General features: G+C 42.8%; 1 protein-coding gene across 3 annotated transcripts in view; it reads right to left on the reverse strand.

The window, feature by feature from the left end:
- The window catches only part of TTC17 (tetratricopeptide repeat domain 17), a 58,481-nt gene that overhangs the window by 27,151 nt on the left and 5,139 nt on the right, over window positions 1–26,191 (reverse strand). For 2 of the 3 annotated variants that reach the window (XM_082223925.1, XM_082223927.1), the window contains exons 2-16: window positions 18,479–18,568; window positions 16,749–16,918; window positions 15,779–15,890; window positions 14,452–14,583; window positions 13,138–13,247; window positions 11,746–11,890; window positions 11,249–11,388; window positions 10,783–10,943; window positions 9,758–9,870; window positions 8,446–8,592; window positions 7,708–7,823; window positions 7,058–7,232; window positions 5,882–5,959; window positions 4,204–4,428; window positions 2,501–2,687 (exon numbers count right to left, since the gene is read on the reverse strand). In XM_082223925.1, coding sequence (XP_082080051.1) covers window positions 2,501–2,687; window positions 4,204–4,428; window positions 5,882–5,959; window positions 7,058–7,232; window positions 7,708–7,823; window positions 8,446–8,592; window positions 9,758–9,870; window positions 10,783–10,943; window positions 11,249–11,388; window positions 11,746–11,890; window positions 13,138–13,247; window positions 14,452–14,583; window positions 15,779–15,890; window positions 16,749–16,918; window positions 18,479–18,568 — 2,101 coding nt within the window. The remainder of the gene's footprint in view (window positions 1–2,500; window positions 2,688–4,203; window positions 4,429–5,881; window positions 5,960–7,057; window positions 7,233–7,707; window positions 7,824–8,445; window positions 8,593–9,757; window positions 9,871–10,782; window positions 10,944–11,248; window positions 11,389–11,745; window positions 11,891–13,137; window positions 13,248–14,451; window positions 14,584–15,778; window positions 15,891–16,748; window positions 16,919–18,478; window positions 18,569–26,191) is intronic. The other variant, XM_082223926.1, reaches the window with a different exon arrangement.

Raw genomic sequence — 26,191 nt, forward strand, 5'->3', positions numbered from 1 at the left:
AGAAGAAAGCTTTTTACTTCCTTCCCACAAACAGTCATGCAACCAAAAGAACTAACATATCAGAATGATGCAGTCCTTACAACCCGTATTTCAATAAAACCCATACTCTGTGCATAGTTTTGTTGCCATACTTGTTGAAAATGTAACAGAAGATTGGGATTTTACTTCAAAAGATAGACGAACATGAAAAATTTGCATATTGTAGCAGTCATGAGAATCTCAAGTTACAAAGGCAGAGTTTTTAGTCAGTGTTCTGATTCTGCACTTTCCCAGTAGATGGCCTTGAATTTAGCAATCCTAAACTACTCTGAAGTGCATATATGCATGATTTTTAATACTTTGTATAACCAAGGGTTGAATAACAGTCAGTAGTGAAAATCTGTAACCAGCACTGAATGTAAAGGAAAGTTTCTTCACTTGGTTCCGGAAGCTCACAAACATTTCCTGCATCTTTGGGTTCTACTTGCACCCTAAGAATTTGGAAATGTTTTGACAATGTCAGGTATGACAAAAACAGAAGAGAAGAATGGAGGTTGGGCGTTGGGAGGACAATGAAGTGGAAGTCAACAGTCTTAATAGCCACTAACCAGAGAGGAGGTAAAAAAGCACTTGTACACTACAGGAAACTCTGCCTACCCCCCTCACTACCGGCTCAGACTTCAAGAAGTCTTGCTCAGCCCCACAGTGGTTTAAGCCTTGTACAAAAGCATAGCTTTAAACTTCTCCCTTCAACTGAAACGAAAAACTTCCTTTCTGAAAGTTGAGATTCTGAGAAGTCTGACTCTAGGTTCTGCACTTATGCTAAGAACCTGGATGCACATATGCAATCCTGTTTCTAATCCCTTGTATCTCTTTATGAAACATGGGAAAATAAACTTTTGGCACAGAGAAGGTACTTAAGTAGGGGAATGCCATGCAACTCCATCCCTTAAATCAGCGTTTCTCGACCTGTGGGTTGTGATGCTTGTGCAAATGTGTCATTGGTTGTATAAATAAACCCAAAAGGATTATTGCTTTTAATCCTTAACTGGTATAATACCTCAGGTAACATTTTGGGTTTTTTTTGGCATATTATAATGCTGTGTTGATACTTGTAACCAAATGCCAGAAAGGGTCAAGTTTCACATTGTAATGCTAGTAAACCTCTCTGGCGGCTTGCAGCAGATCTGGTGATAACCTGCCACAAGGTGCTTGTAAACACCCACAAATCAGAGGATGAGTAAATAGTTGAGTCAAGGGTGATTTGAAATGTGCTTAGTTGAAATAAGAAATACCTGCATCCTGTGTATTAACTGATGTGAGACTATGTCTGACAACCATCAAAGCCTCTATTCACCTACTTGGTAATAAAATGCAAGCTCAAGCCATCCCACCGATACTTGTCAAAATGGGCTTATTGTAAATAAAACTTTAAGATGCTCGTAGTTCATTATATCTAACACTGATTGTGTAACTATGCTTTTAGAATAAAGTTTTACAGCTTATGAGGCAATACCCTGCAATTTGATGGTTGGTGTTCTTACATTCTCACAACAAACCAGTAATAATTTAGTAAGTACTATAAATATTTCAATAAATTAAACTCCACATTAATAGGGGTATGGTTGAATTTTGCTTCGATGCCTCAAGTGATGGTTTAAAAGTAGGCAGACTTGCAATTGAAATGCACAAAACAGACAGCTGCTGAAGACGAAAGTCCAAAATTCATGCGGCAGTAAAAGGATGGGTAAATAAAATTCATGTGACAATAAAATAATGGGTCACCATTCTAAGTAAATTTGGACTTACAGGTTGCCATATCAAAAAGGTTGGGAACCACTGGCTTAAATAATCCTAATGTGTTAGCTCATATGGATAATTGGATAGGGATTATACTAGTTCAGTTCCAATCATATATTCAAATAAAATTTAAGTGCTATTAAGGAGCAAAAATGCACTGGAGATTTAGCAGCTATAGGTGAAGACAGAATTTGTTTAATCTTTTCGCAGCTTTACTTGAACAGGAAGCTAAATCTCTTCAAATATTTACAGCAGGTTCTGAAGAACAGGGAGCCTGCTTTTATATAGTGGTGCAGATGGGTTTAAAGTTATATGTTATTCCATGCTTAGGGCCATTCTCTCCCTGTTTCCCTGGTTCTTGGTATTTGCTAAGAAAACAGATGAGGTATAAACATGGGACTATTTCAGCAACCCTACAGCAGAGCAATGCTCTTGAATGGCTTGAAACTATCCTAGCATTCTCTAATTAGTAAACACTGCACCCAATTTGTAAGGAGAATCAGGTAGGGAATTCTGGGAAGACAGCTTTCCAAAAATTACTCTCAATTAGATCTAACTGGGGAAAAAACACTGCTCCCTTTTTTAATTGGACAGAGAGAGAGAGAGCGCAGATGAAAAAGAGATTATCAATGAGGGAGAGAAAGAAAAGTAGTCCAATTTCTGCAGGTAGTGTTGAAGGGATAAAATTACTAATTTGGGGACTTTTTCAGCAGCTGCTTACCACTGCAGGCGGAAGAGGTGATGTTGTACAGAAATGGATAGAACTGCAAACAGCGGATCAGCTTCAGGCTCCTCTCACACTCCAGACACTTTGTCGCAATATCCAGGGCATGCCTGAAAGCCTGCAATGCCCCACTGACGTTCTTCAGAGCCAAGCAGGCATTTCCTAAGCTCAAGAAGGTCAGAGGCTAAAAAGGCGAAAGGCAAACTTCCATCAGCACAGGCATAGGCAAAACCCAGATTTCAGTTCAGTTGTCAAAGGAACTGGAAATTTACAACAAGCATGCTCACATCTTGGGAGTTCTGTTTCAAATATGTGTGTGTATGCGCGCATATGTACTTAAAGCCGCCCTTTACAATATCAGTATCTTTTTACATTAAGACTGATAATACGGTATTCAAGCCTATAAAATACAATATAAATTTATTGGTTTGGCTCTTAAGTAGCCAAAGTAGAAGGAAACTCATTCAAGGGGTCCTTTGCATGCCCTGCAACAGTTCCCACTGTTCCTACAAAAGCTTCTCTAGGTGGTATGGGGATCCTCCGAACAGTAAGGGGTGGATTCAAGATTCCCACTTCTCCCAATTGTTCAAGAGGTCCTCTGATCCTCTAGATTTGCTTTGGAAGGGGCACAGGGGGTTGGATGGGACCAAACCTCACTTGTGTGAGCTTCCTTCCACTCAATGGTTTGTGAACATTACTGAAGTGTTCTGAAACTCTTGTATAAATATTTCTGACTGGTTAGGAGCGATGGGCAACCATGTCAACTAACAGCAGCTGAACAAAATGAAGACAGGGTTTAAAGAATTAATTTGTGTCAAGTTAGCAAACATGTGCTGGGCACCTTTGAGTAATTATATTTTTACATCAATACATTCAAGCCACTTCCCAAGATTCAAATGTAACAAACCACTCCCACTAACTCACTTCTGGACACGGAGATGGGGTATGAAAGAAATACCGCATTTTTCGCCCTATAGGATGCACTTTTCCCCCTCCAAAAATGAAGGGGAAATCTGTGTGCGTCCTATGGGGCGAATACAGGCTTTCGCTGAAGCTTGGAGAGCGAGAGGGGTCGGTGTGCACCAACCCCTCATGCTCTCCAGGCTTCAGGAAGCTATCAGCAAGCCTGGGGAGCCCGCGGGAGTTCCTGCAGGGCTCCCTAGGTTGCGGATAGCAGCCTGCTGTCCGGCGCGCGGGTGCCCTGAAGCAGAGCGCCCCGCATGCCGGGCAGACATCCGCAGCCTGGGGAGCCCTGCGGGAGTTCCTGCAGAGCTCCCTAGGCTGCGGATAGCAGCCTGCTGCACAGAGTGTGGGGCGCGCTGAAGCAGAGCGCCCCGCGCTTCGGGCAGACATTGGCCAGCCCCACAAGCTCGGGGGACAGCGGGAAGGCGCAGCGCCGCCATCCCGCTGTTCCTCGACCTGGTTTGGAGGCTGGTGCTGGGGAGAAGTGCGCTTGGGGGACAGCGGGGGGACAAGCTCGGGGGACAGCGGGGAGGCGGAGCGACGCCATACCGCTGTTCCCCGACCTGGTTTTTTTTTGGGGGGGGGAATAAAGAAAAAAAAATCCCTTTATTTCCCCCCCAAAAAAACTAGGTACGTCCTATGGGACGGAGCGTCCTATGGGATGAAAAATACGGTACTTCTGCTTCAATCCTACTTAAGCAAACAGAACAGAACAGGGGGGAAAAACGAAGACTCACCTCAGAACCATTGATGGCTAAAGCTTTTCGGAGAAGCTTGCTGGCATCCAGATGAAGACCATAATGAATTAGAAGGTTGGCTAGATTGACTAAAGGGATATCCTGGAATTCATGTGGGGTCAAGTTAAAGGCCTTTTGTAAGCAAGTGAAGGCGAAGGTGCCATTTCCAAATGCACGCCAGTAAAGGCCAGCCTCATTGAGAACCAACCATAAGGGATCCCTTGCCTGAAATTAACCACAAAAAAGAAAGGCTACCCTCATTAATCTCATTCCATGCTTTACCATGTTAGACTACCATTGCTGCCCTAGATGTTACAGCTACAGGTGTTTGCAGAGATCACTGCCGGAGGGTCATGCATATACAAATCAGCTGCACACAGCAAAACATTGATCTAACCACTTCCCAATATTCTATCACACCCTAGTGAAACAAGGAACATAGGATGTGCTGATGCAGGTGAGAGCAGGCTTGATTCTCAATGGCTGGAGTCTCCAAGGGCAGGGAGCATATTTAGCTCCTATTTCACAGCTATCCAAGTGCTTTCTGCAGTATTTATGGCTTGTATCAAAAGCAGCATTAACAATAAAAGAACAGATTTGCATAACTGCAGTTTTGCAAGATTATGGCCCTATATAATGTGGAAGGTGTTACTGTATTTCTAAGGCCCATGTCTAAGGTCTAAGATCTGTTTAATAACTCATCAGTTAAGTAGAACTGTGAATCAGCAGGGATTTTGAATATATATATATTACAGAAACAAAAGCTACTTGAGAGTCTTGCTTAGAATACAATATGTAGTTAAATAGACCAAGAGTGCTAGTATTCTGTGAATCAAACAATTCACATTACAACATGAGTATCTACATGCATGTATTTTCTTACAAGTTATGTCTCCTTTCTGTGGGTTCAAAAGCTTTTATGCTGCTATTTTAATTCTGCTGTTGTTATATTTTACTCTTTTATATCGTGAGCTGTCCATAGAACATATGCCATTAGGAAGCCTGTATAGATAAAGCAAATACACAATTCTATAGTCTCTGGGATGCCTACCCTATCCTTCTAGCATTCCTGTATGGTTAAAATGCTATAATTCAGAATATACTATTACATTTCCAACATTTACCAGAGCTGGCACTGTACATTTTCTTTTGGAAGGCAGCAGCACTGCAGCAGAATTTCTTTCCTACAATTTCCTAGATTGCTATATTTCTTGAAATCATAGGTATAGCCATACAAGCATTTTCACTGTACAGCAGGAATATTGACCTGTAAATCTCCTTCAGTATTTGTCAATCCAAGGCTTCACAGCTATCAATATATTTTTTGACAAAAGGCCCCTGTATGTTTTCAATCATAACAAGAATAGCTTGAAACAAATTCAATTTCTAGCCATCATTGGTACTCGTGGTATTATATTCTTTGTCTGTCCTTATTTCACTCTATGTCAATCACTCATGGAGGCTGTAAAATCTGACCAAATCAGCACTTTTCATGCACAAAAATCACAAACATTTCTGACAAAAATAAAGAAGTGGAATGATTTACAGTTGACTTAAGTGGGACACTCTGAATAAATTAAAGAGATTCTTGCTTCTGTACATGAGGGCCCTTTGGGATTCTGGAAAAAAATCCATATAAATAAAAATAAAAAGCATACATTGCGGTCATTGGAATTACCTTTACAATGGCATGATAGATGAATGATCCTATTTGCTGCTGTGTAACTGATTGATTGTTGACACGAGAGTATAATATCTGTGCAAGACAGAGAAGTGTTTAAAACCATACATTTGAACCTATCGAATGTAAGACTTTAATGCAGAAAACTTACGTTTGGTAATTCAAATTTAATGATCTAAAGGATCAGCAGGTTTTATCACAAAATGAAAACCCAAGAGAGCCTACTTTCTTATTTGGATGGTTATGGCTAAATTGCAGAGACTTGAAAAATCCTTGCAATTCAACTGGAAAATTCAACAACTCATGTTAACTTCATAAATTAAACAAATAATGTATTATGCTTGTAGAGACAATGATGATTGTAGAACTGAAAACAAGCAACCTGAACTTTGGCTAAAACCAGATAAGTCTTATGCTATCAGCATGAAGGCTTATTGTTGGTAGAGAGTTTGGAGAAAACAACATAGTCAAAAACCAACAGAAAACAAACAGAAACTGCAAGTCTAAATAGTCCAGTAATATAACCTAAGCTGGCTTGATTTAGCAACAGCTACTTCTGGTCCCTTACAGAGGGAAAGGAGGTGATAATAATAATAATTTATACTAATAATAATTTATTATTTATACCCCGCCCATCTGGCTGAGTTTCCCCAACCATTCTGGGCGGCTTCCAATCAAGTGTTAAAAACAATACAGCATTGACAATTTTGCACATATTGCTGGGGTGGTTCAGTGCTAAGATTGAGAGAAAGTGGCTTGCCTTAGGCCACCTAGCAAGTTCACAGCAGTGGTAAGATGCCAGTTATGGATTTCCTAATTCACAGCTCAAACTCTTAGCCACCAGCAATACCACAATGTAAAGCACCACTAATTTGGAGTGCATTAACGATTCCTTGCACCTGTAGCATGTCAACTAACCGAATAAACCAAGTTCACAGAATCTGATCGTAATGCAAAAGCAGGGTGCTGTCTCAAACATTTTGCAGATAGGTGACTGTCAATTGAAACAAACAGGCTTCCTTTCAGTGGTGACTCGGCCATTTCCAAACTGAATTTTATGTGGGAAGACCACTTGCTTTCAAAAGGTTGTCAAGTCTGGAAGTGAAAATTTATAGGACAGAGAAGACCAGAAGTATACTAACAATCTTCAAATATAATCATAAAATCTCTTACTTGTTTGGCATGATCATCTGGCATTTTTACCCTCAGATCCAGATGACTGTCTAGTTCTTTGATCAAAAAGTGCATAGAGTCACTGTTATGGGCATCAGGAATGGAAGAACAATCTGGCTCATAGACCTCTGTTTGTGCATCGTCATCCCCTGGACTGCTAAGTATTGAATGGATTCTAAGAAATTTAAACAAACACCACACAGGTATAAGAATATGATTCAGACTACAGGAGTAGCAATTGAAAGGCAACAATCATTGTATAATTAAATTGCTTTATAAACTAGAGAGGCAGAACAAATGTTCATTACTGTCAGACAATAGTACCTTTGGTTTGGCACTCTTTACTATGCCACAGCACTAAAGGTAACCTGAAAAAGAAAATCCCACTGAAGTAAATCCCACTGAACTCATTCTGATTTACTCTAAAGGTAGCATGCAAAGGACTGCAGCCTATTTTCCAGTTTTCTAACTGAACATCACATGCAACATCTTTTAGTCTCATTGCTGTTGGTTTTTCAGTGCTAGGCATATTACATGTTTCAATAACTGTATTTTTATATTATACTATTATTATGTTGCTGCTGCTGCGAGCTGCTCTGGCTACACTTGCATACAAATGACATATGAATTAATTTATTAACAGTACTCACCTTTGCCCCCTGCTTTCTGGATGCAGGAAATAAGTTGGTAGTTCTCCTGGGGAGGGGATAGCTGGATAGGTTTTTACACACTCTGATCTTTTAGGCCACAAAATATTCTGCTTCTCCTGATCACAGAGAAAATATTTATTAAGGTATCACAAAGTGGGTTTACCAGTTATGACTCTCTGATTTTCTACTTGCTAGAGAAAACTTGCCAGAACGCAAGAAACCAGAACTTCTAAATGCTTCCACTTTCTTTGGGCAGTGATTCCCAGTTTATCAAGCAAAATCCATGACAAAAGTCAGATGGCTGCCCTGCAGTTTTGAACTCTGTTCACCATGGTTTACTATCATAACATCTTTGCAGTTTTGGTGGCAGACAGAGTTGTGAATGGAGAGACAAAACCAGAGTTGGGAGGAGAGACAAAACCAGAGTGACCCAGAAGGTACCTTGGGAGGAAGCTAACGTTTTGAGAGTGGACATTCGCTCACACAATGGGACTTCACCTTGAGGAAGCAAATGGGGTTGGGGATGCAGGGGGAGGAGAGGAATGAGAAGTCCTATTGGATGAGTGGAAGTCCATTCTGCTTGTGCACAGACACCACTGCCAACAAGAGGCCCAAAATAGATTAGCTTTATTTTATGCATACTGTTAGTTATGTACTTGTCTTTAGCAGAACACTACTAGCAAACAATGAAACTGGCTAGGAGGCCTTGCCTAGGAAAGAAAAGTCATATCCACTTACCTTGTAAGCCTCAGATTCCAGGCCCCATAATGAGAAGACAGAATGGACCAAAGGGGAAGACTCCAAGGAATGGCCAAAGTCACTGTGGTTGGCATGAAGTTCAGAATTCATGGATGTCATACTGGAAATGGAAGAATCACTGCCAAACTAGAAACAGAAAATGCATAAGAAAAATTTGGAGCATGAAATTGACACCTCAAGGAGACCTCTTTAAGAAAAAAACTAAAGGTAAAGGTAAAGGTACCCCTGCCCGAACGGGCCAGTCTTGACAGACTCTGGGGTTTGTGCGCCCATCTCACATCTATAGGCCGGGGGCCAGCGCTGTCCGGAGACACTTCCGGGTCACGTGGCCAGCGTGACAAAGCTGCATCTGGCGAGCCAGCGCAGCACACGGAACGCCGTTTACCTTCCCGCTGGTAAGCGGTCCCTATTTATCTACTTGCACCCGGGGGTGCTTTCGAACTGCTAGGTTGGCAGGCGCTGGGACCGAGCAGCGGGAGCGCACCCCGCCGCGGGGATTTGAACCGCCGACCTTTCGATCGGCAAGCCCTAGGCGCTGAGGCTTTTACCCACAGCGCCACCCGCGTCCCTACTTCCTTACAAAAAACTACTTCCTTACAAAAAACTAACTACATTGGGTTGCACGCAGTGCAATTCTGAGCATGCTGGGAAATGTAGGAAGCCCCCTCACGAGACGCTGAGAAAATCAACAGCCCTGATATTAATAATTTTGAGCAGCAGTGCAAATCACCTCCCCAAACTTCAGAACTACAGGTTCTAAAGCAGGCACAATCTTTCTTCAAAGCATTAAAAACAAACAAACACATTTTGCCAGACAATACTTTCAATTTCCTTCTCTTGATGAACAGTGTGAAAGTTAGTTTTGTTTTCCCTGAAACCCATTCATCACGTATCTAGTGTCTGAGCACACCATGAAGGAGTTATTGATGATCAAAATCCAAAGATGAGGCAGGGAGCCACAAAATAAGTTTGTTTCAATATCTGGGTGCTTTTTTCCGTCTGATGCTCAGGACAAGATACAGTGATCAGCAACCTGGAATGAATGCATAATGTCTGTTGTGTTTAGGAGCCAGGCCGTTTATGCCTTCCAAGATGGAAGATGGGGCTCCAAAGGGAACCTACATATTGGATTGATTGGACTCCCTGCACCCCAGTTTTGTTTTAAAATCTTGTGCTAGGGTAAATAGAAATAGGTATAAAAGGAATATCCTCATCTATTAGACACCTCAGGAAGATGTGTACCCCTCACTATAGATCATGAAGCAGGGAGAGCAATGCTCTACAGACAAACCTCAACATATTCAACATTTTCAAACATGTCACCACGGTGATAACGGACAGGTTGGTCCCACTGGCAATGCAAACTGTGCTGCTGGTTGCCCAGGCGACAAATCTGATGGTTTCCTGCAGTATATAAACATAAAATTCAAGTTAAAAGCTAACAAAATTATGGTTGGCAGCATTTAGGATCAAGAAGATATACCTAACAGATCTCTTCCAAGCTAAGCATCCGAAAACAAATGATTCTTAATTTCCCCTTTTTATTATGTTTCTCGATTCTGCATGGAGGAAGAGCATTTTAGATAATAAATTACTCACTATCTTGGTCCACACAGAGCTTGTGCATATTGGCTATCTTGGCCAGCACTTCAGTTTTTGCCAGAAAGAAATGCATTTGCTAACCTTGGCTCCAGACTACAGGGCTCTTAAGAAACATGCATTTTTAGTACTTTGGAGCACATTGAATTTACAGGCAGAATTCAGAGGCCCATGCATGTGACACATTTCTTTTGAACAAGGAAGGTTGCTGGTTTTCCTCTCAGGTTTAACAGAATGTTTAACAGAATTAAACAGAGAATTTAACAGAATTAAACAGAAACTCTGTTAAACAGAGACTCTCATGTTTAACAGAATGTTACTCCAGAAGGTCCTGTGACCTTCAAAAGTGGCTTTTTGTAGTGGAGACAAGGGGCTGCATGCTAAAAGGAGAGTCTGTTTGTTAGAGCAGAACACACTAAAATGCAACTTTTTGGCATTTTCATTTCAAGTTTTATTGCGGCCAAAGCCAGTGACACTAAACACCACAAGATCAGACAACAAGAAATCAGCAGCAACCTCAGAAAAGAAAAAAGGTTACACAAGGGAACTTCGCAGTGTGTTTGGCATTTTTAATATGCCGTCAGCAAGTGTTCTAGTCAGTGAGTTAGTTTATTCAAAAGCCCTGGTTTTACCTGAAACAGAATTCCTTGGACAAACATACAAATTTCATTTCAGCTTTTACATTTCCCAATGAACATCTTGTTACACAACAGATACCTAGTTGTGCCTCTTTCGCCATCTGTGTTTCATGGATAATGTTCCTCAGGATCTGTTCCTCCTGAATCAGCTTGTGCTTTTCTAAGATCTCTTGCTGCCTTAGGTAATGGTCATGCTGCTTTTGATATTCCTTCAGTTCATTTAATGTTCGCTGAAGTGATCTTGAAAAATTTAACACCAAAGAAAAGGACATTTAAGTTGCTTAAAATAGCTTTTGCTTACACACTTATGTCAGTACTTACTTTCAAGGCTGGGTTTTTCTGTATACATGTATCTTAGGTTTTATTAAACGATACAGTTAAGTTACAGCCTGCTACCATGCAGCTGATTTTCAATGCTGCAGTGTGTGCTTTAATTTTCCTTAAATTTAAAATTATGCAGTTTTCTATTTTATTTTAAGGAAGTAGGAAACAAGAAAGTAATTCTGAGCAAGCCTGTGTATGAATTTTGAGGATATATTCACTACCTGTGCTGAGCCTCCAGTTTCTGCTCAAGCTTTTGCTGACATAGGACAGCATGCTTCCTTTTAATTGCTTGTTCAAACCCTGGTTTTGCCTGTAAAGCATGATCATAACATAGTACTGAGTGGTTGTATTCCCCAAGCATCTGAAAAAAGGGATTGAGGGGGAAAAAGACACGTTAGAAGCATTCAAATGTAATATGAACATTTAATATAACTTCTGAATTTCATATTGATTACGACTTTCAGCATGTGACTGCTCTGGAAATAGAATCATGTTTAATACATTATGGCTGCTTTAGTGAGGCCCTCCAAAACAACAACAGCAGCAAAAATGCAAATAAATGTTATCTGTCGGTTTAAAGATCAACTGTTCTTCAAAGATAGCCAAATTCAAAACATTCTTGTCCTGAAGATGCATGAGTCTCACTCTTCAATTTGTAAGAGAGCTAATCAATGTGGTATAATCTTTCTAGATAACTGAAACATAAGATATTATTTACTGCATATATGTTTCCTAAAGTATAATAGCTGGTGAAGACGTCACTGTAATCCAGAGCTGCATGGACCACAATGGCTGCATCAGCAGAGAAGTGCGCCCTGTGTAGCACATTTGCCAGGTTTATCAGTGCAACATCTTTATTGTGCCTGAAAGAGAGGGAAAAAACAAAGCGGTCATTAAGATGATATCCTAAGGCATTTCTAAGCAACTGGTAAGCCTCTGGCCCCAGGTTCGATCTCTGGTTACTTGCATTCAGGAAAGTGAGAACTACTGAGAAGCTACTAGCCAGAATCTATGCAAAAATGCAATTCAGACATAACAATAGCCCAGAGCTTCCTAAGCTACTGGTCTAATATGAAGTGTCTTTTTATATCCAAAAGCGTATACATCTATCCTGCTGTCTTATATTTTTATCTATTGCTAGGAATGTCAGTAGTCTAAAAGTGCATGGGTTGACTGAGTACAATGGTTTTGGAGAAGGCTGCTTTTTTTATATAATGAAGAACAATTCAGCCAGTACTTCCATCAGATGACGCACAATTATGTATAAATAGTCTTCTTCCTTATTTGGTTCTCAAATCAGAATTAACTATTGTAGTTTGGTAAGTTATGAATAGTAATAATAATTTCAGCATCATTTGCTGATAAAGAATAATATTCTGAAGTGAGTTATGACTAAGTAACTTTGGTTACGGAGCAAGGAACATGCCAAAGCTAGCCTAAGTTATTCCAACACATCTTTGTATAAGCAGGACAACATACACATGCACACTATTTAGCATTCACTGTAATATGGTTCAGATAAGCCAACAGCACAAAGCAAGAGCCACCCATCCAAAGAGGCTAGTGTAAGTCAAACAAGAGATGGCAGAATCTCCAGATATCTATATGCATCTACAACTCCATCATATAACTGCATTGGCCTGTCAATCCTAAGGGGGAAGCAACTGCCACCCTCGATTAGCTTAATTTTCAAATCATACAACAGACTGTAAAGGTAAAGGTAAAGGTACCCCTGCCCGAACGGGCCAGTCTTGACAGACTCTGGGGTTTGTGCGCCCATCTCACATCTATTGGCCGGGGGCCAGCGCTGTCCGGAGACACTTCCGGGTCACGTGGCCAGCGTGACTAAGCTGCATCTGGCGAGCCAGCGCAGCACACGGAACGCCGTTTACCTTCCCGCTAGTAAGCGGTACCTATTTATCTACTTGCACCCGGGGGTGCTTTCGAACTGCTAGGTTGGCAGGCGCTGGGACCGAACGACGGGAGCGCACCCCACCGCGGGGATTCGAACTGCCGACCTTTCGATCGGCAAGCCCTAGGCGCTGAGGCTTTAACCCACAGCGCCACCCGCGTCTGTATTATGCTGCTAATAAAAACCCATTTGCCTCACCTTGTAGAAAAATGGAGAGCCCGCATGGCACACTCCACTACTTGGTATGGCTCATTCTTTATTCGCCAGTAGAAGGAAGCCATATTATATAATACCCAAGAAGAAGAATTCTGTGAAGAACAGGAGGCACAATAAATGTTTACTTTTTTTTAAAAAAAAAAGTTACTAAATTTTTAAGCTGTTGGTGGCTGAAACAGGATTCTGAACATACACGCACTATCAGAATGCCTGTTATCCCCAAATTCAGTTATGTGAACATAAAGAGTTATGCCTAAACCTTGCTACATGAATGGCTGATTCAGCTATGAACAGCCAGAGTCTGCCCACTTCCTTTACTTGTTAGTGCTCCGCTGGTCAGTAGCAGTCTTTTTCGGGCAGAAGCCATGTGGGGAGGGGGGAGGGATGGAAAGAGATTGGACAAATCAGGGAGCAGGAGAGATCGGACAAATCAGTTTTTCCTTTTGCTGTTTGGCTGCAGCCATTTCAGGAAGAAACCATGGATGAAGTGGGGAGAAAGACTGAATTAGAAATGTTCCCATAGGAAAAAGAGGAAATTGCCAGCTCATTATGTGAACACCTAACGAACGATTTTCTGGGGATGCATTGTATCCAGAAACCGGGACCTGCATGCAATCCATTTTCTTCTAGTCTTCACGGTATATGAAAACTGGGAGGGCTAATGAAATAAAAACTCTAGAAGGAATTTAACATGGTGCTGTGGCAATTGTTCTGTCAGTAGAAGCTTGTGAGACACAACAACTGCCCCTTGTGCACTGCTTAGGGATTCCCCCCCCCAAGGCCAATTTCGGGGGGGGATGGGACGAGTCCTGCTGTGCTAGTGGAAGTCATTGTACAAAATTCCACTAATGAAACTCGTTAACTGAGTCCTGCCCACTGATTCAAACAAAAATGAGTTGGCTATATATTTCCTACAGATAGGTAGAAATGTATCTGCATCAGCTACTACTCACTGCAATTTATACAAAGAGTACATCACACATAAAATGTAACAGAACACATAAAATCCCAAATTAAAAATTATGCAAATTAAGATTCAAGGCACTATAGTGGTCCTCATTTAAATGGCCACTGGTAGAAATTTGCAGACTTTACAGATTGTCTTGGTTCACAGGGAGAAAAGCCACATAAAAATCAGATGAGCACTTAGGGTAAGTAAGCATCCATTGGGATGTTTTTCCTTAACTAGCAGACAGAAGACATGTGAAGATTTAAGTGCCTGCTAAATATAAAGCATATTCATGTTGCATCAAAGCTTCTATGCACTCATTTTGGGGACACACACAAGGTGGTTACCTTCATGAGACCTTCATAAATGCGATGGCCTATCTCGTCTATGCTTCTTCCTAACCGTCTTGATAAGTAAGTCAATATAGGATCTTCTTTAGGTAACAAGGGTGCAGAAAGATTAACTCTTTCTTGAATACCCTAGGTGGGGAGAGGATAGAAAAAGAAAAAAGTCAGTGACTGTTAAATAAAATGGGATTCTCTACTATCAAGGTGGACATACTTCAGTCTTTTGTTGTCTGCTTTTTTTCATTTTACAAAAACTTCTGTGGTCCAGTAATGTCTTCACATTTTCATAGCAGGGGTGTGCATTCAGAATTTCTTAACAGTTAGCTAATCTGTGTGAATACTGAGTATGAACATCTGTTTAAGAAAATAAGTAACACTTTGATACATAGGTCCACCTATTTCAGCATTCTTTACAGAAATACCCAGGAATCAGCAGGAATCACCTATGATAAGGTGGTAGAAGGTAGGCAGTAATTCCTCATGTCAAATTTACCCACAACTCCCCAATTTAGCAAATACTGCCCCAAAATTTCAACACATAAAGCATCATTTCTGAAAAGGCAATATCTAGTTTACTGAATCTTATAGCAGTCTACTCAGATGTAAGCCCCACAACATTTAATAGGACTTACTTCCAGATAAGCGCACAAAATTGCTGCATCTGTTATTTAGAAAATGTATTGTTCTAGTATTCCATATAAAATCACGTTTAAGTAGTGTTCCATCAATACCTTCAGCTATTTTTATCCTAAAACAGCCACATACAATTTAGGCTGCAGTTAGTGGGGAATTTTGAAGAACTTCAGCTGCTTTAAGTGCTGTAGCTGAATAACAATGTTTGTTACAATGCATAAGATAACCAAGCCTACAGTGTTACTTGCTACCTATTTAGAAAAATCCAAATTCTGCACCAGCAAAATTTTCCAATATTTTTCTTTTAGAAAAAAAAAATCGGAACATTTATGACAAAATGAGACACGGGGAAGAAAAAGGTATTAAGTGATAGAATCTGAAGTTAGGATGAACGTGGGGGAGGAAATATGAGACAGTAGTCATTGTAGGCCAGAAAGCTAGAGGCGGAATTGCAAGCATCACCAATAGAAACTTTGCAATGATTTCCAAGTCCAAATGTTCAGTAATGTGGCTACAAATATTACTAGGCTGCTTTAAGAAGAAAGTTATTCAGATTTACTTCAATTAACAGATAACATACTTTAAAGCGATCGTAAGACAAAGCAGTCCTGACTATCTGAATCTACTTGGACATCTCAGGAAGAAAGGCAGATTAGAGGTAAAGTAACGAAAGACTACATCATTAATTACTTACCCGTAAGTGCTGGAATGCATGAATGCTATATGGAAGATCTAGAATTTTTGTGCATTCTGGTTCTTCTAAGTCTGGAGGTAAAGGAGACTTTGTGTCTACGTAGTCCTCAGGGCTAAAACCAAATAGCAATGCAAACATTAGAATATTTGTTTGCAGTCAAAAAGATCACAAAATACTAGCAATGGGAACTAAGTCATGTAGGAATGCTGATTAACATTATCTGTTTTAAGTCAACTAACACTATATATTTTTCTATCTACATCAGATCAACTTGCATTAAAATTGTATCTGCCGAGTCTTCAGCTTAAGACTATAAACTAGTACTAATCTCTTTCCCCCCCAAAGCAGGCACAATATAATTCAGTTAGGATCCTATAGTGGGTACTTTCTGAAGTGCATATCCTTGCTCAAATAATTAAAATGAACAATATTCAAAATTAAGGAACTCTTTTGGATTCGGCCATACTGACACTGAATAAAGAAGGTTTGGGATAAAGTTCTGAAATACAGGTAACTCAAAACTTTCACACATTTAACTTGTGCGCATAAAGCTTTATGCCCTTGACATAAAAAATAAAATAAAAATTAAGGGGGCAGACATCCAGGAAAATACTTTGGCAATCCATTGAACCCAATGAGTTTTGACTATATGCAATTTTGACTTTATGTGCTATCCCACAACGTTACCCCTGCCTAAGTTGAGTGTTGCCTGTACATTTAAAATCATGCTCCGGAGAAAGCCTACTTCACCAAGAACGAATGCAACAAAGTTTAGGAATGCCTATAAAAGACACATAAGCAAATATTGTTGAGATGACTATAAATATCTTTTTGAGAATATTCAGGAGAGCTACTCATTACCTTAACATTCACTTATTAGTTCAACCTGATTCCCAATGGCACAATCATAATCCCACCATCTGAAATTACAGCTGTTGCAAAAATTCTGTACAATTAATCATCTCACTACCTGATATCTTTGCTCTCCAAGGTGATGTAAGTGCCATCATAGAGATCTAAGTCCCCCAAAGGAACCTTTGCTTTAATGCAATCTGGATCTTCCTTATTATGTCTTTGTTCCAGTCCTGTATCTCTGTCTTCATTCTCCTCTATATGGATCTTCTGAGCAACCAATTGTTTCTAGGAGAGATACAAAAAACAAAACATGGTTTTAAACAGAAAATTACCAACAAATATTCATGAACTCATCATGCCACCCCCTATGAAGAACTCAGGGTCTAGAAATTTACACCGAGAAGTCTAAATATAAGTTTTGTTCTCATAAATAATTGGGCAATGAGGTTGTGACAAATGTTGATTCGATCCTTATCCAACATGAATAACTCAATTCATTGTACAGACATGCAGAATTTAATGGCCAGAAGGCCCCTTGTGCAAGCAGAAAGGGAAGGTAAACGGCGTTTCCGTGTGCTCTGGTTTCCGTCACAGTGTCCTGTTGCGCCAGAAGCGGTTTAGTCATGCTGGCCACATGACCTGGAAAGCTGTCTGCGGACAAACGCCGACTCCCTTGGCCTGAAAGCGAGATGAGCGCCACAACCCCATAGTCGCCTTTGACTGGACTTAACGATCCAGGGGTCCTTTACCTTTTACCATGCCATTCCTTCCCTCCTTCAACTGTAGTCACCAGAACCGCATACCAAGGCATTTCAAAAGGCTTCTTGGGGAGGGTTGCAAGGGGTTACAGGGAAAGTAGGAAGGTAGGTCAGCTCTGTTGCTCATGCTTTTCAGGATACAACACTTAAGATTTTAATTTTCCCCCATCCCAGTGTAAAGATTGAACACTTCAAACATTGAGAGCCACAAATAATCACTGCCATGTGAACGAGTCCTCATAAAGGATCAAGGTTGCTACTCATTCTTTTAGTGATTAAGGTCCAAAATACAGTGATATGTATGTACGTAGGATCATCTGCACAAAACAGGACCAAGAGTGCTCTTAGCTGTACATAGTGACTTATTTTTGACGTCTCTGACTAGGATGCAAAGAAATTTCTTTATGTCTGCTGAAGGGGCTGGGAATTCTCTGTATGGCTTTGGTTTCTTTAACCAGCAGAACCTCCAGTCCTAGCTACATTATAAACTTGCTAGCTGGCTTCAGACATGGGATGCTCTTTAAGAAAGACAAACACACAGAGAACTAGCGTGTTTTTTCTGGCACTGCTCAAGCTTCAGACTGGTCCCTCTTTTTAGATGAGAGATGTGTAGAAGCTGGGGCTACTGTAGTAAATCACGAGTTTTCATGAGCCTGTGCTTTGGCTCAGATACCATGTTTGGTGTTTGGAGTATCAAAATGAAAAGCATGTCAGATATGGTTTCTGAAATGCCACTCAGTTTCAAAGAAATTTTCATGAGGTGAGAGAGGCTGTTCTTCAAGGGGGAAAAGCTTGGAGCCCTTTGGACTCAGAGAACAAATTCCATGGTTCATTGGAACCTGACTACGCTTTACAGTTCCAATAGTAAAGGAAAGCCAAAAAGCTTCAACACTTCTTTATTTAAGTTGTAGGTTTTATGCATAGAGACTGAAATAATAAATATGAAGAAAAAACTATTGATGCTAAAGCTTCCAGCATCAGTATTTATCATTCTCCAAATGCACTTCCTTTATCAGGAAATTAGCATTTCATACTTTTCAGTACCTACAAAGCAGGTTTCCAAGACCATTTCATTACACAGCCTCACCTCCAACTCTTTGAGGTAGTTAACAGTTGTTTCTTGTCTCATTAGTATTACTAAATCGTGAGGATGTTTCAGGTTCATTGGCGAGTCAACCTAGAAGACAGTTCAAAATAGCTGCATTATTAAGCATCCTTAATTTTTAGACAGCTGAATATTCAGGCATTTGCTGGTAGCAGGCTACAGCACCGAGGAATTTCTGAACACTATAAATTGCCAAATGGCTACAGGCAACTTTCAGAAGCTTAGGATATAGGAAATTGAAACATAATGTTGTTTTTATTTCTTTGTTTTCTTACATTTATATCCTATTTTTCTTTCCTCATGGAACCCGCGTACTGACAATATCCAAATATGCTTAGCTTCAGTAATTACACATATTACATAATGTTGGGCAATTTGGTATGAGGATTGATTAGTTAAAAACATACTCCGTGTTATAATCTAAAGTTTGTGCCAACAATTGTATCGAGCCTGAACATTTACATTTTGACAATATTTGTTGGGAGATAGATTGTCAAATCTCTCTGATTTCTCAGACTTTCAGCACTACTGAATGTAAGATTAAAATTTTATACTTAGTAAGGGCGTAGGTCTGTTAAGAGTAAAATCTCACACTTAGTATAGTAGGTTAATCGTTAATATAGTTATCTAGCTATAAAAGATAAGTTAGATCCACATTGTTAAAATGCCAGTGAATTGCTTTCCCTGATATGCACAGTGAGTTTGCTAGTGCTGCTGTACAGGAAAGTAGAAGTTTCACTCCATCATTTTCTGAGGGTTATTTATGATGGGAAAAATCGCCACTTATTATTATTAATTAAATTTGTATATTGACTTTCTTCTGAAGATCACACGATGGTTCACAACATAAAAATACAAAATGAGAACACAAAATACTTAACAAAACAAAAACACCCCCCCTTCCACAAACACATTTAAAAGGACACAGAATGTTAATCAGCCAAAAGCCTGGTTAAGGAGTAATGTTTTAGCCTAGCCCCCAAATATATGTAATGAATTTGCCAGGCCAGCCTCCTTGGAGAGAGCATTCCAGAAATGGGGAGCCACTGCAGAAAAGGCTGATTCTTGTGTTGCCATCCTCCACAAGACATCTTGTGGAGGGGGCACATGAAGAAGGGTGTCAGATGATGATCACAGGGTCCTGGTTGGTTCAGATGGGGAGAGGTGGTCCTTGAGGTATTGTGACCCTAAGCCATTTAGGGATTTACGGGTCAAAACCAGCACACTGACTTGGGCCTGGAAACTAACTGGCAGCCAATGCAATCAGGCCAGGATTAGTCTTATATGTTTAAACCATCATGCCCCACTGAGCAAGAATTCTGGCTGCCGAATTCTGCACCAGCTGAAGTTTCTGAACCATTTTCAGAGGCAGTTCCATGTGTAGCATGTTGCTATAATGCAGGTACCCCCAACCTTTGGCCCTCCAGATGTTTTGGACTATAATTCCCATCATCCCTGACCACTGGTCCTGTTTGCTAGGGATCATGGGATTTGTAGGGCAAAACATCTGGCGGGCCGCAGGTTGGGAATGCCTGCTATAATGTAACCAAAGATTACCAGAGCATAGACGACAGATGTAAGGCTATCCCTGTCCAGGTAGGGGCACAGCTGAGCCACCAGCCAAAGCTGATGGAAAGCACTCTGTGCCACCAAGGCCACCTAAGCCTCAACTGGCAGCAAAGGATCCAGGAGTGCCCCCCAAGCTGCATACTTGCTCCTTCAAAGGGAGTGCAACCCCATCAAGAGCAGGCAACCTCCCATCCATCTGGTCTAGAGAACCACCCACTAACAGTGCCTCAGCCTTATCTGGATTGAGCTTCAGCTTGTTGGCTCTCATCCAGTCCGTTACTGAGGAAAGACAAAGGTCCAGCACACCCACTGCCACATCTGCAGATGTGAAGGAGAAGCAGAGATGTGAGACATCAGCATATTGCTGACAACGTACTCCAAACTCCAGATATCCCCATGCAGCAATTTCATGTTGATGTTGAACAGTACAGTGGTACTTTAAGAACAGTCCTGTTTACGAACTACAGTGGTACCTTGGGTTACAGACGCTTCAGGTTACAGACTCCACTAACCCAGAAATAGTACCTTGGGTTAAGAACTTTGCTTCAGGATAAGAACAGAAATCGTGTGGCGGCAGTGGGAGGCCCCATTAGCTAGAGTGGTACCTCAGGTTAAGAACCGATTCAGGTTAAGAACAGACTTTTTATTGATAATAATCAGCTAAATAGTTTGAGGATCTATACAACTGTGTAACATGCAGAAAACAGCATTCTTAGAGAAATAAAAGACTGGAACTGAGGGAAGCGGGGGGTGGGGGTGGGGGTGGGTGGGTTTTGTGGGGGAGGGTGGGGGGAGGGAGGAAAAATGGGGAAATAAAAAAGGATGATGTGTTTCTGGATAATATGTTTTGTTTTAATTTTGAATTTTAAAAAGTTTTTTAAAAAGAAAAGAATGGACCTCCAGAATGAATTAAGTTCTTAACCTGAGGTACCACTGTGTTCAGTTTACGAACTCCGCAAAACCGGAAGTAGTGTCCTGGTTTGTGAACTTTACCTTGGTCTAAGAACGGAAGCTTACTCGGTCTAAGAATGGATGGGCACCGGTGGCGGGAGGCCTCACTAAGGAAAGTGTGCCTCGGTTTAAGAACGGTTTTGGTTTAAGAACGGATTTCCGGAATTGATTAAGTTTGTAAACTGAGGTACCACTGTGTCAGGGAACTGCCATCGGAGGGACAGGTGGTGGAAGGGCTCACAGAGGTTGGGAGGGAGTCAGCAGTGAAAGCAGGGACCAGCAGGGGGAGAGAGGGGTCTCTGGAGGAAGGTCTCATGAATGCGGAGAGAGACGCAGCAGCTAAAGCAGGAACTAGCAGGGAAGAGGGAGGGATCAGGGACACGTCCAGCGAGAACAGCGGGGAGGTGTCAGAAGCTCCCATAGGGAGACCCATTCTTCGCCGGAAGCTGCCACGTCGTGAGTCCAGAAGACGCGTTTCCGTTAAGGAGCTTCTTTGCTGGAAGCGCTTCCGCAAACAACCACTGTCGGAATCTACGAGTGACTAGGGCAGACATGTTTGAGGAGCTCTGTCACACACAGAGGTTTGTGGAGTGGCACAAACTCTGAGGGAGCACGATTTTACGCACAAGCAGCTAATCATCCCATCACAGCATTCCGTCAGTCTCTGTACACTGCCTGTGCAGGGGAAGGCATCATGAGCGACCCAGCCGGAACCGAAGGAGCAGGGGTTGGAGCTGGTCCAAGCTTGGAAGAAAGATACCGAGCGTTGGAAATCCAACTTGCGCTGCAGACGGCAAGGCTTGAGGAGAGAAGGGCTCAGGATGCAGACAAGAAGGGGAGAGCCACCCAGTTCACCAGAAAGGTACCAGGATTGGTGCAGAAGTTTGGGGGGGACCCCAAGGACTACCATGCCTTTAGGACAGAGATGCAATATGCCCTTAATGTGCAGTTTGATGAGTTCCCTGATGAGGAATCGCGAGTTGCTTTCGTGATTGGGCATCTTGAGAGGGGGACGAGGGACTGGGTTAGACCCCTGATGGCAACGCACAATGACATTCTAAAGGACACTATGAAGTTCTTTCGTGCAATGGATATCATGTTTTCCAGCGATATTGAGGAGGGAGTGGTGCGCAGACAGCTAATGGCTTGCAAGCAGGGAAGCCGATCTGTCCGTGAGTACTGGACTGAGTTTACCATGCTGGTTCACAGATTGGGGTGGGACTTATCGGCGGCACCCATTCAGATGCTATTTGAAGAAGGTCTTTCTTCGGCTGTGAAAGACGAACTGTCCCGGAGCCCCAGGGCGGTGTCTATGGATCAGCTGACCAAATCTGCGCTGACCATAGGAGCGCGCCAGGAGGCAAGAGCTTTGGAGAGGCGGGAAGGTAAAGGGGAACGTTGGAAGGAGTTCCGCATTCCAGACATTCCTGAGCCAGCTTTCCCGCCGGCAGAGCCGATGGAAATCGGAACAGCGCGCGCGCAGTTTCAAAGCCCAGCGAAGGGGGTAGGAGGGGAGGTGGATGTCAGGGAACTGCCATCGGAGGGACAGGTGGTGGAAGGGCTCACAGAGGTTGGGAGGGAGTCAGCAGCGAAAGCAGGGACCAGCAGGGGGAGAGAGGGGTCTCTGGAGGAAGGTCTCATGAATGCGGAGAGAGACGCAGCAGCTAAAGCAGGAACTAGCAGGGAAGAGGGAGGGATCAGGGACACGTCCAGCGAGAACAGCGGGGAGGTGTCAGAAGCTCCCATAGGGAGACCCATTCTTCGCCGGAAGCTGCCACGTCGTGAGTCCAGAAGACGCGTTTCCGTTAAGGAGCTTCTTTGCTGGAAGCGCTTCCGCAAACAACCACTGTCGGAATGCTGTGATGGGATGATTAGCTGCTTGTGCATAAAATCGTGCTCCCTCAGAGTTTGTGCCACTCCACAAACCTCTGTGTGTGACAGAGCTCCTCAAACATGTCATTCCAGAGGACCGCTGGGTGTGTGGGGCGGCATTGGTGGGGCAAAGAGAACTGGTAGAGGGAACGGAGAACGATGAATACGCACAGGACAAACTCAGGGGACTCAGGAGGGAGGGAGATAAACACGGAGGTTTTGAGGAGAGAAACGGGGCGTTGTACTACAAGGGAGCGTTATATATACCGGAAGGAGAGTTGAGGGGGAAGGTACTCAAGCAGCTGCACGATAGCCCCACCGCAGGGCATTTTGGACAACACAAAACCATGTGGCTGGTTACTAGGGAATTTTGGTGGCCCAAGGTCAGGGAAGATGTGCGGGAGTATGTGAGAGGGTGTAACCAATGCCAGCGAGCCAAGGGGGAGAGGCGGGCACCGGCAGGGTTATTAGAACCACTACCCACACCTGAAAGACCATGGGAAACAGTGGCCATAGATTTTATCACTGATCTGCCAAGGTCCAGAGGGAAAACAGCCATCATGGTTGTGGTAGACCTGTTAACCAAAATGGCCCACTTTATAGCCTGCTCACATGCGGTCACGGCAGAAGAAACCGCTAAATTGTTTGTAGAAAATGTGTTTAGGTTGCATGGCGCCCCCTTGAGGGTGGTTTCAGACCGAGGGAAACAATTTACTTCCAGGTTCTGGAGGAAGCTCATGAGCTTACTGCATGTAGAGGTTAATTTCTCAACTGCCCGGCACCCTGAAACCAACGGGCAGGCGGAAAGAGCCAATGGCGTCCTCCAGCAATATTTGAGGTGTTATGTGAATGATAGAGAGAATGATTGGGTGGAGAAGCTGGCGTTGGCAGAATTTGCCTACAACAATGCAGAGAACGTGTCCACGGGGATGAGCTCCAACTTAACTTAAACAGGGCCAAGGAGGAATATAAGAGGCAGGCAGACAAAAACAGAAGAGAAGGTGAAACCATTAGGGTGGGGGACCAGGTGTGGCTGTCAACCCAAGGGTTACCATTCAAAGGGGGTTGTAAGAAGTTAAGACCCAAAAGACTGGGCCCATTTGAAGTCACGCAGGTCAACCCAGTGGCTTTCAGACTCCGGTTACCGAACCACATGAAGCTGCACCCAGTTTTCCACAGGTCGTTGCTGTCACCGTATAAAGGGGACAGAGAAGGGAGGGTCACTAGGGGACCAGCAATGGAGGAGAGGGAACACAGCTACCATGTAGCGGAGATTCTCGATTCCAGGTGGAAGGGAGATCAAGTAGAGTATTTGGTAATGTGGGAAGGGGAACCGGAGTCGGAAAACACCTGGGTCATGGCAGAGGATGTCGACGACGAGGTTTTAATAGAAACTTTTCATCAGAGGTTCCCACGTAAACCTCAGCCAGTGGCGAGGTTCCGGAGGGAATACTTTGCCACCACCGACGAAGAAGAAGAGTTGGAGGGGTTCCCTGATTCCGAGGAGGAGGAGGATTCAGCGAGCCGGAACGAAGACCGATGGAGGGAAATGTTCGAGACGTCTGAAGATGAAGAGGATTCTTTTCGGGGTTTTACCTCCTCACCGCCCAGAGGAGAGGGAATGGGCGGGGGTGAAGGGGGCCCTGGAGGGGAGGTGGATGTCAGGGAACTGCCATCGGAGGGACAGGTGGTGGAAGGGCTCACAGAGGTTGGGAGGGAGTCAGCAGCGAAAGCAGGGACCAGCAGGGGGAGAGAGGGGTCTCTGGAGGAAGGTCTCATGAATGCGGAGAGAGACGCAGCAGCTAAAGCAGGAACTAGCAGGGAAGAGGGAGGGATCAGGGACACGTCCAACGAGAACAGCGGGGAGGTGTCAGAAGCTCCCATAGGGAGACCCATTCTTCGCCGGAAGCTGCCACGTCGTGAGTCCAGAAGACGCGTTTCCGTTAAGGAGCTTCTTTGCTGGAAGCGCTTCCGCAAACAACCACTGTCGGAATCTACGAGTGACTAGGGCAGACATGTTTGAGGAGCTCTGTCACACACAGAGGTTTGTGGAGTGGCACAAACTCTGAGGGAGCACGATTTTACGCACAAGCAGCTAATCATCCCATCACACACTGTATATGGAATAAAACTGAATCCTGAGGAACCCCACATTGAAGGATCCAGAGGGCCAAAGCAAAATCCCCAGACCATAACTAGAACTACTGCAAAGCGGTGCCATGTACCCCTACCTTGGACAGCCGCCCCAGAAGGATACCATGGTTAATGGTATCAAAAGCTGCTGAGGTATTAATCACTTCGCTGGCCCAGCCAGCTGTCACGTCCCTGCTAGTTTTTATCAGCTAAGTGGGCAGGGGTCCAGAGCTAGAAAGTGAAGGAAGTGAGTGCGCTGTTGCGTTCAGGTCCTGCTAGCACATTCCCATAGGCATCTGACTGGGCACTGTGAGGATGCTGGATGAGGGCCACTGGCCTGATCGAGGAGGCTCTTCTTATGTTCTTACTCTGGAGGAAATCTCATGTAGGCTAGGCTATGATCACATTCTCATTGAAAGCAGACAGCACACCTAAATGGACCCTTGCAAATAATAATAGAAGTAGGGAAAGGATTCTATTTCATAGTAGGCAGCAGGGTTCAATGGACATGGAATAATGCCATTTAGCACGAGTCCACCTTTGTACCTTAGGGCAGAAACAGAACATCTATTTTCAGAAGGTTGCTAATTAAGTAGTATAACTTGTGTGCAAACGCACACATCCATCCATCCATCTATCCAAAGGTCTTCACAGATCCTCTGGTTTTGAAGAATTACAAATATGTATCAGCTTCCCTTTCCTCACAAATGAGCAGGGAAGGCAATTGTTAAGCAGTTCAAGATACTCCTGCATGAAACAGATCATTCTAAACCCATTTCAATTAGATTTTTGGATGCAGTTGGGACTGATGTTGGTTGGATTCTGATAGCTGCCAAGAGATGGGGGGTGGGACCCCATTGAAGCTCCTGGGTGGTTTAGCAGTTTTCTTTTGAGTATTAACAAGATAAAAAATAAAATATCCCACCCTAAATCAGAAGATAAGTGTTTAGGCAATGCATGCAAAATAACAACCAAATGACACAGTACTGGTAAGTTCTCATGTCAGACTACCATTAACAGTGCGAGGGGAGTTATCTGTTTATATAATACAGTCTACTGGGATACTCTGCTTGTTTTTAGATTCTTAGATTCTGTTACTTGTTTTGCTGAATCTTTTATGGTAAATTAGTTTATAGTCAGAGGTGCTTTTCGAAAGGCCAGGTGCATGCT

The sequence above is a fragment of the Podarcis vaucheri genome (assembly GCF_965113315.1).
Source record: "Podarcis vaucheri genome assembly, chromosome: 1".
Classification (NCBI taxonomy): Eukaryota; Metazoa; Chordata; class Lepidosauria; order Squamata; family Lacertidae; genus Podarcis; species Podarcis vaucheri.